General features: G+C 42.2%; 1 protein-coding gene across 1 annotated transcript; it reads right to left on the bottom strand.

The window, feature by feature from the left end:
* Positions 1-4,720: 4,720 nt before the first annotated feature.
* Positions 4,721-8,536, bottom strand: HINT1 (histidine triad nucleotide binding protein 1). The gene is made up of 3 exons (XM_010981111.3): positions 8,358-8,536; positions 6,201-6,305; positions 4,721-5,046 (listed from the first exon to the last, which is right to left on the bottom strand). The coding sequence occupies exons 1-3, from the start codon at positions 8,466-8,468 to the stop codon at positions 4,882-4,884; spliced, it is 381 nt and encodes a 126-aa protein (XP_010979413.2). The 5' UTR covers positions 8,469-8,536; the 3' UTR covers positions 4,721-4,881.
* Between the last annotated feature and the right edge of the window lie 3,757 nt (positions 8,537-12,293).

A 12,293-nucleotide genomic window follows, 5' to 3' on the forward strand; every position in this document is an offset into this window, starting at 1 on the left:
TTCTTGCATCATCCAGCCTCTCTCTGTCTTTGATTGCAGCACTTAGTTCCTTTACATTTAAAGTAATTATTGATAGGTACATACTTATTCCTACTTTGCTCATTGTTTAGGGGTTATTTTTATATTTCTTTTTTATTCCTTTCTTCTTCTTTTGCTCTCCTCTCTTGTGATTTGGTGACTGTCTTTAGTGTTATGTTTGAATTCCTTTCTCTTTTGTGTGTGTATCTATTACAGATTTTTGGTTTGAGCTCGGTCACAAGGCGGCTGGCTGCAGAGCCTTGGGGGGGGTTCCAGGGCTAGTGCTGGCCCACTGGTAAGTAGAGCCAGGTTCTGGAGTGAGTAGTGGCAGGGTTAGGGGTCCTGGATCTACAGTTAGCCTGCTGGTAGGTAGGGCAGGTTCCTGACATGGCTGGCCGCAAGGTCTTGGATGTCCCAAAGCTGGTGTTAGCCTGCTGGCGAGTAAGGCTTAATCCCAGCGGTGGCTGGCATAGGGCTTCAAGGTGTCTCATCTAGTTTAAACCTGCCTATGAGCAGGGCCAGGGCCCACAGAGTCCCAGGGCTAGTGCTGGCGCAGCTGCCCTGGGACCTGACCGTGCCCACCAGTGGGCAGACACCAGCTCTGAGACCCTCTGGCCCTGTAGCCAGAGACCCTGGGACTCAGCCCTGCCCACTAATAGGCTGACACCAGTGCCAGGACCACTGCAGTGTCGCAACCTGCCACGTTAGAACCTAGCCTCCCCACCAACAGCCAGCACCAGGCTTAGGACTCCCCAGAGCCCTACAACCAGAGACCTCAGCTCTGCCCAGTAGTGGATGGACATGAGCTCCAGGAGTATGGAAGTAACAGATACACACTACCACATATAAAATAGATAAACAACAGGTACCTACTATATAGCACAGGGAACAATATTCAATATCTTTTAATACCCTATAATGGAAAAGAAACTGAAAAAGAATATATCTGTATATAGATATATATAACTGAATCACTTTGCTGTACACCTGAAACTATCACAACATTGTAAGTCAACTATACTTCAATTAACAAACAAACAGCTATTCCACTTTTATTCACTTCTACTTTTACACAGGGTGGCTAGGTATCCAGCTTCTCTTATAGCTTGAGGTGCAAATGATATTTAAATGGAAGAGGTTGAGGGAACTCGGGAAAACCTTCTTTAAAACCTTCTTTATAATGCTGGCATATAACTTTTTTTGCCATTTTTCTTTCCTTTTCTTTCTGATGAGAGGATCTGTTAAGTAGAGCGGCAGCGGACAACTGGACTGTGAAGTGACATTGAAGATAAAAACCAAATGCTAAGCATAGCAGAACAGAGAGATAGGAACCTTAATACTTGCTGGTATTACGAAGTTTCCAAAAGAGCCCTGGAATGCTTCCTTAACAGGGCTTAACTTGAGAGAAAAATGAGGCTGTTTAAACCTGTTTTATGTAATATATAGGCTAATTCTAACCTACACAGATGAAAAATAACATATTTCTTAAAATGAAGTTAAAGGCTACTTTGATTTTCTCAGTGACTTACTCAAGCAGATTTTCTCAGTGATTAACTAAGTCCTTTGAATGGTCTGAATCTATCACTTCAGATCTGAACTATAAAATTTAATGTTAAAAGATAGGAGTCATTTCCCATGCAGCCTCCCTCTCAGTTCAGTTCAATCAAGCTATGCTACTATGATCCCCACAGAAACTGGTATACACTCTGCTCATAAGCCCAACTGTTAGCTCCAAGTTCTAACCCTACTTACATAAGTCTCACCCTCCTACATAATTGGAAGGGTAGGACAATCAATTAGGCAGCCATGATTGTTAAAATCTCAAGCCACCTTATGCAGAAGAGTAAATTTCACCACTCGTGAATCATGGAGCTTGTCTTAATTATGGTAAATAATCTTAGCTGCAGTTACCTAAATCCTAAAATCTCAGTGGCTTAACACAAATTCTAATGTAGGTCAGGAATAATGATAACTCTGCCCCATTCAATCAGAGACTCAAGCTTTTTCCACCAAACAGCTCACTGTCCTCTGCTGGAGCCTTTCTGCATTTTGCCAGTAGACAAAGGAAAAGAGAAAGCATGGGGGATGGATAGCATAGGAGATTTTTCTGGTGCTTGAAATGGCGTACATCAGTTCCTTGCACATGCCCTCACATTGCTGAAGGGATGCAGGGAAATGCCGTTTAGCTACATGCTAAGGAAAAGAGTATGTTTATCTGTTGCTGTGTAACAAGTTATCCCCAGACTTAGTGCTTACAGCAATTATGGATTATGTCTTAATTTCTGTCCAGTAGGAATTTGGGAGATTAGTGAGGTGGTTCTGCCTTGGAGTCTCCCATGAGGTTGCAGTCATTTGAAGGCTTGACTGTACTGGAGGATCTACTTGAGGGTGGTTTGTTCATAGCTGACATGTTATTGCTGGCTGCTGGCAGGAGGCCTCAGTTCGTCCCAACATAGGACTTCCCACCGGGCTGCTTGAGTGTCCTCGGCCATAGCCACAAGCACTGTGTGACCTAGCGTCAGAAATCATACCGTCACTTCTGCCATTCTGTTGGTCGCACAGACTAGCTCTGAGTCAATGAGAGATTACACAAGGGTGAAGGTTCCAGAGGTGGGGGTGTCCCTGGGCTATCTTGGAGACTGGCTACCCCATGAGGTTTGGTGAATATCTGACATAATGTCTGTTGAAGGCTGGTTTGATTTATAGTAAGAAATATGTATTTGATCTTCATCCCCCTTTCTGGCACAGAGCTCTTAAAACCCATGTAATTATCCTAAGTGATAAGGGGAATAAAGGTCTTTTGTTAACAAGGTGACTTTTGTACCACCCTTAGGTAACCTAAGGAGGGGAGAATCAATCCAATGATGAGAACTTTTAGCACCCCACCCCCCACCCGGCCAGGACCTTGGGGAGGGGAAAAAGGCTAGAGATGGAATGCATTATCGGTGGCTAATGATTTAATCAATCATGCCTAAGTAATGAAGCCTCCATAAAAACCCAAAAGGCTGTTTTTCAGAGATTCCAGTTCAGTGAATATGTGGAGATTTGGAGAGAGTGGTGCACCCAAAGCAAGCATGGAAGCTCCTTGCCCTTTCCCCATATCTTGCCCTAAGCATCTCTTCCATCTAGCTGTTTGAATTATATCCTTTTATAATAAATTAGTGATCTAGTAAGTAAAACATTTATCTGAGTCTGTGAGGCTCTCTAGCAAATTTATCAAGTTAATGAGGGGAGTCTTGGGAACCTGTGATTTCCAGCCAGTCATTCAGCAGCACAGGCAGCAACCCAAGCTTGTGAATGGCCTCTGAAGTTGGAGGGATCGGGGGATGGGAATCTTGTAGGACTCAACCCTTAACCTGTGGAATTTGATGCCATCTCTGGGTAGTGTTAGAATTGAGCTTAACTTCTAGCTGTTATCTGGAGAATTACCTGGTGCTTTGTGGGAAACTCACTCCCCTGCACACACGGGAAATTGAGTCTCAGAACCATTTTAGACAGAAAGGTCCCGACACAACCAAAAAGACAACTTAGCAGTTGTCTACCTGATTGATTAGCACTAGTTTGAGGAAATCAATGGGTAAGTTAATACGCCCGAATATGCAGGCTCAACCCTGTTATACATAGTACATATGCTTCTGTCATTATTACATTCTTTACAGTGGCACAGATCCCTCCAAAACTCCTCCCTAGACCTTCCCCCATTAAAAAAAAAGTCATAAAAATACATAAAGCCATAAAGTATTAGGGGAAAAAACAATTTTTTATAAATCCTCCCACAGGAGGGGGGAAAAGCTTTTTAAATTTTGAATTAAAAAACTGATATATTAACTATACAAATATCTTAAACACCATGAACAAAGTAAAAAAATGACAGAAAAAATTACTTGTAAGACATATACAACCAATTTCCCTAATCCACCACTGCAAAATTTTTTTAAATCACTAACAAAGTTTAAAATTTAGAAAAACAACTTGCAATAAAATGTGTCAATCTACTAAAGTGGTCTTAAAGATTAAAAATGGAAAGAACCCAAAAGCACAGAGAGGATGAGAGAAGAGAAAAAGCAGACAAGAAGTATTAAATCAGTTTTAGAAGCTGGAAAGTGCCTACATGAAGGAAAGCAAAGCCAAACTATTTGCCCTGCATAACCTTAGAAAGGCTGGGGTGCATGACAAGACCAAAAAAACCTGGTGGTCAGTCTTCATAAGGAGAACTCAGACCCTGAGATTCCCCCTCCTAACTGAACGTAGCCGGAGTCATGCACAATTTAAAAATAGTTTTGCTACCATTGTTAATAGCTTCACATGGTCATCAAAGATTCTGTGACAAATCTACTTTCATCCCTTCCAAATTACTCCAACAGACCAGGGGAAACATGTCAGCTGGACAAAAAGCATTGTTTCTAGACCCAAAACTTAACTTTTCTGTATCAATCACATCACCTACTCCTTTGTTCTTAGAAAATAAGAGGACTAGATTAGAAAATCTCCTGGATTAATATTTTTACCCTAAAAGGGTATTTTAAAGCTAAAGCTAAACTTACCAAATTTGTAAATTTGTCTTTAAAGACCAGTCACACCAATATAGCCATGTACATATGTTGAGTCCTCCCTGGGGAGAAAACCAAAAACCTTCCAAATTACAAGCTCCACCTTCATACATTCCAACAAATGTATTTTTAAAAATAAGTCAAATACAGAATTCAGACCATGAAACAATGTCTTTTATTATGTATAGGTTTTTTTTTTTTTAAATTTCTGCAATCTCTCCATAGACAGGCACAAGTAAGTGAACTGTTTAGCATATTGGAACTTGCGAACCTGATCACTGCCTAGAAAAGAGAAAATTATCCCTAAGCATGCTTAACCAGGAGGCCAGTTCATCTGACGACCTCCAAGAACATGGAGATGAACATGATAGACAGACTGTCCCCCATCTGAACCTTCATTCACCACCATGCGATAACCCTTCTTCAGGCCCAGATCAGCAGCACACTTCTTGCCAACAATCATTAGATGTCCAAGAAGCTGGGGGGAAAAAAAAGTTTCTTAAACACAGGCAATTTACAACTTCTTGCCATCATATAACAAACTACTAAGTTGAAATACTAAATTAAAAAACTGCCAACATGAAACAGGCTTTGGGTAAATATCTGGAAATACATAAAACAAATATTTTAATCCTAGTGTAATATAATCTACAATTAAAAACCCAGTAAGATTAGGTATTTATTAATTACTAATTTCAATAAGCAAATCAGAGGTTTAACTCTGCTCAATTAAAACAATTTTTAAATCCTATTCCAAGTGGTATTTAAGTCTTCCTAATAAAATCAGACACCTTGCTTTCTTGTTATGGGGCAGTGTATCAGTCAGGATAGATGTGTTCATGCTGTGGTAGCAAACCACCCCCAAATCTGGTTTACAACAAAAACATTTCTTGTGTTCACAGTATGTTCTTCACAAGTTGACGAGGCTCTATATTCCACATCTTTTTCACTTTGAAACCTAGGTTGATGGAATAGTATCGGTATGATCTCAGTGGCAGAGGGAAGAGAGCACATGGCAAAGCAGGTGCTAGCTCTTAAAAGTTTCTATTCAAAAGTCATTTCACTTCTGCCTATACTCATTGGCCAAATTAAGTCATATGACCTGAAGGCCAGAAGTATAACACACTCCTAAACAGAATAGTGAGTATATACAAACAATTATACAATCTACCACAAAGAGCGTTAGGCAAAAATTTTAATTGAGGCCTGTGCCTCCTGGCAAAATCAACTTTTTTTCCTTTAACAGCATTAATAGAAGAGCCAATGAACCCTCTTCTGTATGATATACTTCTTACTTGAGGTAAAAAATGAGTCTCGCCAACTAATCCTTGCTTAAAACTCTTATTTAAGATCTTTTGGTGAGGATTTAAACAAGACTTACCGTAATGATAATTTTGTAATATACACATGCATCGAGTCATTATGCTGTATATCTAAACCTAATATAATGTTATATGTCAACTATAGTTCACTAAAAATATCGCATTATTTATACATTGCTTTGAAGCACTAATGATTTTGGTTTTCCTCAGTAATGCCCTTAGGAAAATGAAAATGTGACGTCACTTTAGGGTCAAAACTTAGTCTCCCAGTTAAAAAAGCAAGAAAATAAATGGTAATAAATGTACTTACGCTTTCATCATCATCTTCTGCTACAGAAATCTGAGCTATATGTTTCTTGGGTATCACCAGAAAATGTGTTGGTGCTTGAGGGGAAATGTCATGGAAAGCAAGACACTAGGGAAAAGGAGGGGGAAAAAAATCAAGCACTTTATATGTAATCTTACAGGCTAAATTTATCATTCTTTCACACTAACCCCATGGGAAACAGTGTAATAAATGCTAGGAAATCAGAATGTGGTCCTCTACTCCTTTTCATGGAACTTACAGTCTAATGGGAAGACTCGCTTTATACAAATAAAAGTATAATTAACCAAAGATCCTACATGTTACAAAGGAAAAGTAAAGTGTGCAGTAAATGATTATCAAAGAAAAACCTGATGAGACTGGGTGATCAAAGACTCTGAGGTAGTAACATTTCAACCAAGCTCAAAAAGATGAGTAGAATTATCATGCTAATCCTTGTCTACCTTGCCAGTCTGATCTCACACAGCTCTTCCTGCTCAAGTCACACGTCTGTCTCTCTACCCTCAGGGCTTTTCAACTGCTTCTCCCTCTGCTGCAATGAACTGCTCTCCCCCGACCCCATCTTCTGTGTAACTTAAAACTACTATTCATTCCTCAGTTGCCAGTGTATATATCATTTCTAAAGGAAATCTTTTGATTCGAGTCCCCACCTTCCCTAGGGCAGGAGCCCTGGCTGTGCAATTTCCTGGGTTCTTTCCTTTATGGCAGTGATCAATTTAATTACAAATTTGCCTGATATTGGACTAACACCGATTTTTTCCCCAGTTTACTCCGCTATTTAAGAAATATACTTGTTCTCTTTTGTAGAAATGAAGAGCTAAGTAACATTTAGATTACATACCGCTTGAATGGTTTTCAATCTCTTGTTCTCTAGTGAAGGTGGAAGCTGCTTAATAGAACCTATCTATCCCCGCTTAACTGTCTCAGGAGTAATTTTGCGTGGCACTCTGTGCAAAATGCTGTATCATAGATTGCTTCATGCTGTTAATACAGTTGGGACTTAGGTGGTTCAAAAGTCAATGTTTAAACGATCACTGATTAAAAGCAACTGAAAATATTTTTAAAGAAATACGCATTTTCTAAAGCAAAAGAACTTCCCTGACAAAGATTTAAATTCAGTTAAAGGAATTATTATTTTGAATCTAAGAATGCTACTAGTAGCATAAAATGTTTCCTTATAGTCTATATTTCATAAAGCTAATTTATTAAGTTTACAAAACATCTAATGCAGCTAGCCTTCGTATCCAGCTTTATCTGAGATCCAAACCCAAAAATATAACCGCCCACTAAATATTTTATACAAGATGTCTCAAAGTCAGATCAACTCGGCCTTTCAAAAACAGAGTTTCACCTACAATGAAGTCAACAGAAACTACATTCTTAATCCCTTGGCATAATAAAATTGTATCCTGTAAAATATAAAAGCAACCATTTTTCCCGGGAGGGACCAAAGGAAAGCAAATCCCAGAAGCAGGCCCACTCTCATCTCAGTCCGCGCGGCCCGAGGTGGCGTTTGGAGGGTGGCGTTGGGGGGCCGGCCCTGGTGGAGGTGTTGGGGCCGGCCCTGGTGGAGGTGTTCCGCCCGCCCAGCGCGTCTGCGCCCCGCGCCGTCCCCAGGCCGTGCGCCCCTGGCTCTCTAGCGCAATGCGGCGCGGAGAGGCGCAGGGGAGCGCCGGGCAGGCCGGCTGTGCGCGGGAGATCGCGGAGATTGGGCCCGAGTCAGGGCGCGATCGGGTTTCTCCCTGTCAGGCAGAGCGCTGGCGAGATTGTGCGATTCCTGACACGGGCGAGGTCCGGGGCAGCCGGGGAGGCGGCGGGCGCCCACGCCAAGGACCCGGCGCGCCCAACCACGAGCCCAGACCCCGCAATGCGGGCCCGGGAGCGCCCGGCGGCCTGGCCCGCGCCCGGGGCTGATAACGCGTAACCGGAGCGCCGGCACGCGCCGGCAGGCCGCCTCGGAGCGGCCCCGGCCCTGCCCGCTGGCTGGGGGCCCGCGGCAGAGACCGCGCGAGGCGACCGGTTGCCTTCCCTCCTCCGCGGCGCCCCCCGACCCTTCCTTTCCCTTCCTTCCGCGGGAAACCCACGCGTCCACGGGCGGCTGCCCCGCCTCAGCCCACGAGGGGGGCGGCGCCCTGTGCCCACCTGGTCATCCTCAAAAATGATTTTGGCTGGGATTTCCTTGCGAATGATCTTCCCGAAGATCGTGTCGCCACCAGGCCGGGCGGCCTGAGCCTTGGCGATCTCATCTGCCATCGCGGCCTCTCTCCCGTGCGGCCAGCCCCGGGGAGAAGCTCGGCAGGAGGGAGGAGCCGGGGGAGCAGGCAGAGGGCGGGAGCGCGCGGCCAAGCCTGCGCGGGGACCGCCGCTCGCGCGCCCCAGCTGCCCTTGCGCGTGCGCACTAGCGACGTGCGCTGATGTGCGGCAGTGGTGCGGCTGGGCGCTGGACCTCTGCGGGAACCACCCGGCGTGACCCAGCTGAATGGAGGCTCTAGATCCGAGGCCCTTGGGAGCCGCACCGAGGTCGTTTTTCGTTCTTCCGTTCTTGTCTCTGGTGGCGTGGAGTTACTGCTATACGCTTTTCTTATGCACGCTTGTAGGAAACTTGGAACTGTAACTGAAAAGATTTGATAATCCAGGCAGTGCTGGCCATTTTTGCTGCCAGAGACACCATGATAACTTCATTTCTCGGCTACTTAGGTCTTGGCTGCAACAACTAAGCCCTCCCCCATCAACCTTTCTTCTCCCTCTAGCATTGGTTCTCAATCTTGACAGCACGTTAAAATCACTTGGGGAGCATGTAAAAACTCCCCATGAACTTGGCCACCCCCAAATCAGTTAGACTTTCTGAGAGTAGTTTGTAAACCTCCCCTGACTGCTCTGCAAATAATTTTTTTCTAGCAGTGATCAACATAATGTAAGATGCCCCACCTTAAAGGAACAAAACCTTTCTTAACCCCAGGTCCCCCTCCATGTCCTTGTTTCATCTTAAGAGTTTTCTGTATATTGTGCCCACTTTATCTGTCTTTGTTGAAACCATTTACCTCATGTCATGGTCACTAAGGACCTCCACTTAGAAAATCCTGTAAGTAACTCCAGTTCTCATCATACTTGACCTCTTGGCATCGTTTGCCATTGTCAACCATTCCCTCTTCAGAAATAGTCTTCACTCTTACCTCTATGGGTACTATTTCTCCTTCACAGTGAGACTTCTGTTCAATACCTTTTAATGGATTCCATTCTTGGCTCTCTTCTCTAGCTAACACTTAACCTCCAGGTGTACTTATTGTGAAAAATTATATCTTTACCACTTTATTTTGGCGAAATTATTAATAGCGGCCCCCTTTAATCGTAAAAGTGGCCCATTTGGTATCAAAGGCATTCCTGGGACAACTGGTGAAATCTAAATAATGCCTACAAATTAGAAGATAGTTTTGAAAGTCATGTTAATTTCCCCACCTAACCACAGGAAAATTATCAAAATCAGTTGATCTTGGTTGGAGCCCTATAATTTACATTTCTAGCAGTTTCCAGGTGATGCAGTTGCTGCTACACAGGAACTATACTTTGAGAACCACTAATGTAAGAGAATGTCTTTGTAGGGGGAAAAACCCACTGATGTATTTAGGAGTGTAAGGGTGTCATGTCTGCACCTCACTTTCAAACAGTAAAGAGATGCTTAAATATTAACATACAGATAAGTAGAGAAAAGGATAAAACAATTGTTGTAAAATGTTAACATTAGGGGAAAATGAGTGAAAGCCATATACAAATTCTACTATTCTTGCAACTTTTCTGTAAGACTGAAATTGTCAAAATTAAAAATTGAATCTGTACTGGTTTGGGTAATAAATAATATAGGCATCTTTATATATACTCAGTCAGAGGCTTTATCATCTACAGAGCAGTAACTCTCTAGTGTTTATCTCCTGAACTACTTCTCCCCTTAATTCCAGATTGGTGTATGGCATATATTTCTGCCTATTCACCACCTCCAGTAGGCATTTCAAATTTATTTTTACTCCCTCCACAACAATCAAAAAGCCTCTTCTTTCAGCAGTCTAGATCTACTATAATATCATCCATCAAATTGCTCAAGTCAAAAGCCTTGAAATTATCCTAAACTCTTCTCTGTGGATTTTCAGCTCATATGAATCAAATCATTTCTCAACTTCTCTACTCTACCATCCGAATCCAAGTCACTATCTTATCTCACTTGGAGTACTTCAAGAACCTCCTAGTTTGCATATCTGCTGCCACTATAATCAACTCACCATATAGCACCCAAAATGATTTTTATAAAATTTAAGTCATGTTGTCACTCTCCTTCTAATAAGGCTTTGATTGCATCACAGAATTAAACATAAAATACTGACCTAAGCTTATAGGGTTCTTAAGTGATCAAACCCATGGATGCATCTCCTCCTTCATTTCCTTCCCTTTCATCCTTATTGACCAGCTTCACCCAAACTGGGTATGGTAGGCAGAAGATTCCCATGACCTAATCCCTGGGACTTGTGCAGATATGATTAAGTTAAAGGTCTTCAGGTGGGGAGATGCCTCAATTATTCAGGTGGGCCCAATATAATCACAGGGGCTCCTTTAAATGAAAGAGGGAAATAGCAGAATGAAACTCAAGACAAGGAGATGTGATGATGAAAGCAGGGGTGAAAGTCAAAGATGGAAGATGCTCCACTCTTGGCTTTGAAGATGTAAAGGGCCACAAGCAAATGGCATTCTGGAAGTCAGAAGTCCAAACTGGGTTTCACTGGGCTGAAATCATGATGTCAGCAGGGCTGCATTCCCTCCAGAGGCTCTTAGGGAAAATGGTACCCTTTCCTTTTCCAACTTCTAGAGGCTACCTGTGTCCCTTGGCTTGTGGCCCCTTCCTCCACTTTCAAAGCCCCCAGCTGAGGAGCATATGCAAACCTCTCCCTGACTCTGCTTCCTTCTTCCACTTACAAGGATCCTTGTGATTACACTGGGTCCATCAGACAACCCAAGATAATCTCCCTGTCTTAAAATCCTTAATTTAATCATACCCGCAAAGTCCCTTTTGTCATATATGGTAATAATATATTCAGAAGTTCTTAGGATTTATATAGGGATATCTTTTGGAGGTCATAATTCTGTCTACCAGATAGCTCCATGACCTTACATGATGAACATGTTGAAATTCCTGTTCAGTTCTGGCTCCCACACTTTGAGATGCCAGCAAACCAGGACACATACCCAGAACAACCAAAAGAGTCACCTCATTTATGGAACAGCTTAAGGAACCATACCGATTAAGAGTAGCAAAGTATCAGGACTGAACTGATTTGGGCACCATGGAAACGATACTTTCCAATATTGTCAGATAAATATTTTTGGTTAACCGAATACAGGACTCTGGTCACCCAGAAATTATAACAATAAATTATGTGTTCAGGAAATTGGGCTATGATTCTAAACTGAAACTGAAAATAAATCTTTGAATCATTCATTAGCAATCAGAAGGCACTACAATGCAGTGTCACAAGATCATCTAATTTATTGTTTCCTGGATAAAAGACAGCATTCGATAATTAATTAATTGCTCATATTAAAGTTTCACAAATCTAATGCATTTTAATTTTTAAAAAGTCAATTGTTACCTTGCAATATTCTTTAAAGTGACATAAATCACAGGGAAGGAAAAGGGTCTTAGAGATCCATTAGTTCAACTCTTTCATCCCTAATAAAAAGTCAATTTTACCTAAAAGTTAACCTGAAAAAAAGTCAATTTTCCCTAAAAGTTAACCTGTGGGGGTACGGAAAGGAAAAAGGTGATTATGAAATGGGCAAGGCTGAGATTTTTCTGGATGCTTGCAAAATCATAAATTAAATGTACTTAAATGCTTTATGATTGTTTATAATCTAGGTGCTGCTAATAAACTATCCATTTACAACATCTTGACTAGCAAAACCAAGGAGTTAGGCAAGTTGAGTAGGCACGATATGTAGAGGGTAAGACTAAATAAGCTTTCAGGTCAGTCAGAGGGACTTGTATCCCAGACCTCCATTTGCTAGCCTTGTGGTCTTTAGCAAGTAACTCAACCT

This window comes from Camelus dromedarius, chromosome 3 (assembly GCF_036321535.1).
Source record: "Camelus dromedarius isolate mCamDro1 chromosome 3, mCamDro1.pat, whole genome shotgun sequence".
Taxonomy (NCBI): domain Eukaryota; kingdom Metazoa; phylum Chordata; class Mammalia; order Artiodactyla; family Camelidae; genus Camelus; species Camelus dromedarius.

Bases quoted from the DNA above. Each gene is read 5' to 3' on its own strand.
- HINT1 (XM_010981111.3), bottom strand. From the start codon at position 8,468: ATGGCAGATGAGATCGCCAAGGCTCAGGCCGCCCGGCCTGGTGGCGAC. The intron at 6,306-8,357 runs GTGGGCACAGGG...CCTTTTCCCTAG, and splicing joins TCATTTTTGAGGATGACCAG to TGTCTTGCTTTCCATGACAT. The intron at 5,047-6,200 runs GTAAGTACATTT...TTTTCCCCCCAG, and splicing joins CAGAAGATGATGATGAAAGC to CTTCTTGGACATCTAATGAT.